At 48.9% G+C, this 3087-nt stretch overlaps 1 protein-coding gene across 2 annotated transcripts; it reads left to right on the plus strand.

The window, feature by feature from the left end:
- Positions 1-563: 563 nt before the first annotated feature.
- LOC117591614 lies at positions 564-1727 on the plus strand. Of its 2 annotated transcripts, XR_004574437.1 has the most exons (3): positions 564-761; positions 811-980; positions 1317-1727. XR_004574437.1 is itself a non-coding variant. In XM_034284924.1 (2 exons), exons 1-2 carry the CDS (start codon positions 926-928, stop codon positions 1610-1612), a joined length of 351 nt encoding a protein of 116 aa, XP_034140815.1. In that variant the 5' UTR covers positions 564-925; the 3' UTR covers positions 1613-1727. The 2 variants fall into 2 exon arrangements, 1 of the variants encoding a protein (XP_034140815.1); XM_034284924.1 differs by having other exon boundaries at positions 564-980.
- Positions 1728-3087: the final 1360 nt, after the last annotated feature.

The following is a 3087-nucleotide window of genomic DNA, read 5'->3' on the forward strand; positions in this document are numbered from 1 at the left end:
GTGTCAGTCTCTGCGAGCTCGCCGGGCTTGCGGGGTCCCTAACCCTTTTGGGGGTCTCTTTGGGGTCAACCTCACAACCCTGAACGGCTCCTGGCGTTGCCTGGAGTACCGGCGATCGGATGACTAACGAGGAGTAATGCTGGTGGCTTCGTAGCCGAAAGGAGGGAAGAAGGCCGTCAACCGCGCCGCTAGAACGGTCGCGGCTAGACGGGTGCTTGCCCAAAGGGCACAGGTATAGACGCAAATACGAGATGAATCGATGCGCCAGGCGTGAACACCCGAGGGAGCGACCGGAGCCTAAAGGGGAACCGAAGAGCTACCCCGCCCCTCCCTCGGTCCCCGACGTCCCGTTGACCGGGACACCGCCTGAGCGGGGGATCGGAGTGTGGTCGGATCCGTGACCTTTTCCCACTGCCCCTTGTGCAGACTATCCAGGCCTAGAAATTTGGCCTGGAAATTTGTAGCTTTTGCGCCAGTTACCTGCTACGTGACAGCTGCCGCCGGTGGAGTATCGATATATCGATATATCGGTATGCGCAAGCTCGCTTGCGCTCCCCACCACTAATTAGCGATCAGCTGCTCGCAACAAGCAAAGCAGAGTGCGAAAATGGGAAAAATTGTTTTTGTCTTCCCAAAGAAGAGAGCGCGAAAAACCCGTGGCCTCCTCGCTTCTCCTCCCCTCCTCAGTGTATGGAGCGGCGCCCAGCGACTGGATTCCGCGCCGGGAGACTCACCCTGAACGCGTATGTCGGTCTGGCTCGGTACGTACCCCTTCCTGTCGGGCACCTTCTCACTTTTACCTTTTTCCAGGCAGTTTCACGCACGGAAAATGAATTAGACGCTGGAGGAAAAACAAGCGCGTCCGATCGCTTTCACTCTTCACAACTCTTCGTCTGAGTGTGATGTGTGGTGTGATGTGTGTGTGATGCGTGTGATGGTGCTGATGCTGTATGCTGCGGTGTGCGTGGCGCCGGTGCGTGGTGCGTATGTGATGTGTGTGTGATGAGAGTGTCGCGGGTGTGATGGGTGGTGCGCTGTGCCGCTGCGGTGTGCGGGGCGCCGGTGCGTTGTGCGGTGTGCCGGTGCGGTGTGCGGTGTGCGGTGTGTTCCCTTAGATTGGGCACTCTGCTCCTCCCGAGGTGCTCCGGCCGTGCCAGCCTTGGCGCTGACCCTGCTGTCGGCTCTCTGCGTGTTGTCCGCTGCTGTCGTCTTCTCCTTCCAGCGCCGTCGTCGCCTCGCTTCACGATTTTCGGTTTCGTTTTGTTAGCTTTTGGGCACTGATTTTAATTTTCTCCTTTTTTTTTCTTTTACTTTAGATTGCCGACCGACCTCTTGGAATTCTTCCCGGAAAACTGACCTTCTCAATATAACCTTCACGGCCACGTTCCCTTCTATCCTTCTTGTCACCTTGCAACCCTTTTTCAGCCTCCTCGGATCCACAGCAGAGGCCGCTGTCTGGTCTTCTTCTCCAGCCCTGTCGGTTATCGGCTACCTCAGAAAGCCGTCCATAACAATTTTTATAGCGTTCTACTTCTGCTCGCAATCTCTCTCCTTTTTCTCACTTGCACCGAATGCCGGCAAGATCCAGCTATCGCTCGCTGGTCCACAATAGTTTATCGATAGTTAATGTTTATGGTAGCCTAACTAACTACTAAACAATCAAAAACTTAAACTACTTAACACTATTTAAAAATCGATAGTTAACATTAGTTACCTGACCTTTTGATCGTTCGCTGTAGCGATTAAATAAAAAAAAAACCTTTTGATCGACCGATCATCTTGGTTGCTTAGTTTAGTATATATAAGTTGTTTAAGATATCTCTATTATTACGGTATATTTTAATCTGGACGTTGATATGCAATGACTGCACCATCAAGTGGCCCATGCGGTACCAAGCCAAAGCCTGTTACGCCCGGAACCCAGCAGAACGCAGGCCTCCTCAAGCCCAACCGACCGAGGGGCGCTGCCGCATGACGCGCGGCGCGATTAACCGAAAAGGTCGCGAGCATGCAGGAAAGACAGATGTTTGGCTAATATTCGAGGAAAATTAGAACTAAACTAGAGCAAGTATAGCTAAGCAAGCAAAACTATCGAAGTCAGAAACAAGACAAAGCCAAAATAAAACGAGCTACGGGAGAGGTAGGCTAGTATAAGAGACTTAAGAAGAGGAAGGGAGTTAGTCGAGGATATAATGTGATAGAGGGAATTATAATCCGAGCATAAAACCCTAACGGGTTCGTGCAAGGCATAAGTCGATCTGCACAGTGGAGGGAACAAAGGAATATAGTTTCTAGTGGGTATAATGGGAATCGTAAAGTTTACGCGGCTCAACAAGTCAGGGCTGTCTACACCCTCTTGATCAAGTTGTGCATACAAATTACACCAAGCATTTTTATACGACTAACTAAGGATGGAAGATTTATTAAAAGAAGTCTACTACGGTAGGATGGCAGTCTCACAGTTGCATCCCATTTGAGTTTTTTTAGTTTTTCTGTACTGATTCAATACGGTCCTGATGTATGTTGTACTGAGGGCACCATACAAATGAGCCGTATTCTAAAATCGGACGAACAAGCGAGATATAGAGAGTCTTCGTTATATAGGGGTCATCAAATTCCTTTGACCACCTCTTTATAAACCCAAGCACACCCATCGCTTTATTTACCATGGTAGAAATGTCTTCAGAAAACTTTAACTTGTGGTCTTGTTTAACACCTAGATCATCAACCAATGAAATTCTTTTAAGAGAACTACCGCAGAGGGTGTAAGGAGCCAGGAAGGGGCGGAGCGATGAAAAGTCTTTACATTGCACTTTGAGGCATTAAGTTGTAACATATTTGCCCAGCACCATGACTGAAAGCTACTGAGATCAGATTGCAAGCGAGAGTGAAATAAAATGTCCTTATACTGGACACAGAGTTTAACATCATCCGCATACATAAGTACTCGAGAATTCGTCAATACCGAAGGCAGGTCATTAATAAAGAGTGTGAAAAGTAAGGGGCCTAATTGGCTACCCTGTATTGGTAATCCAGAAGTAACCATAACAGGTAAAGATAAGGAGTTTTTGAAAAGGACCCTTTGAA

Source organism: Drosophila guanche, unplaced genomic scaffold (assembly GCF_900245975.1).
Source record: "Drosophila guanche unplaced genomic scaffold, DGUA_6, whole genome shotgun sequence".
NCBI classification, from domain to species: Eukaryota; Metazoa; Arthropoda; class Insecta; order Diptera; family Drosophilidae; genus Drosophila; species Drosophila guanche.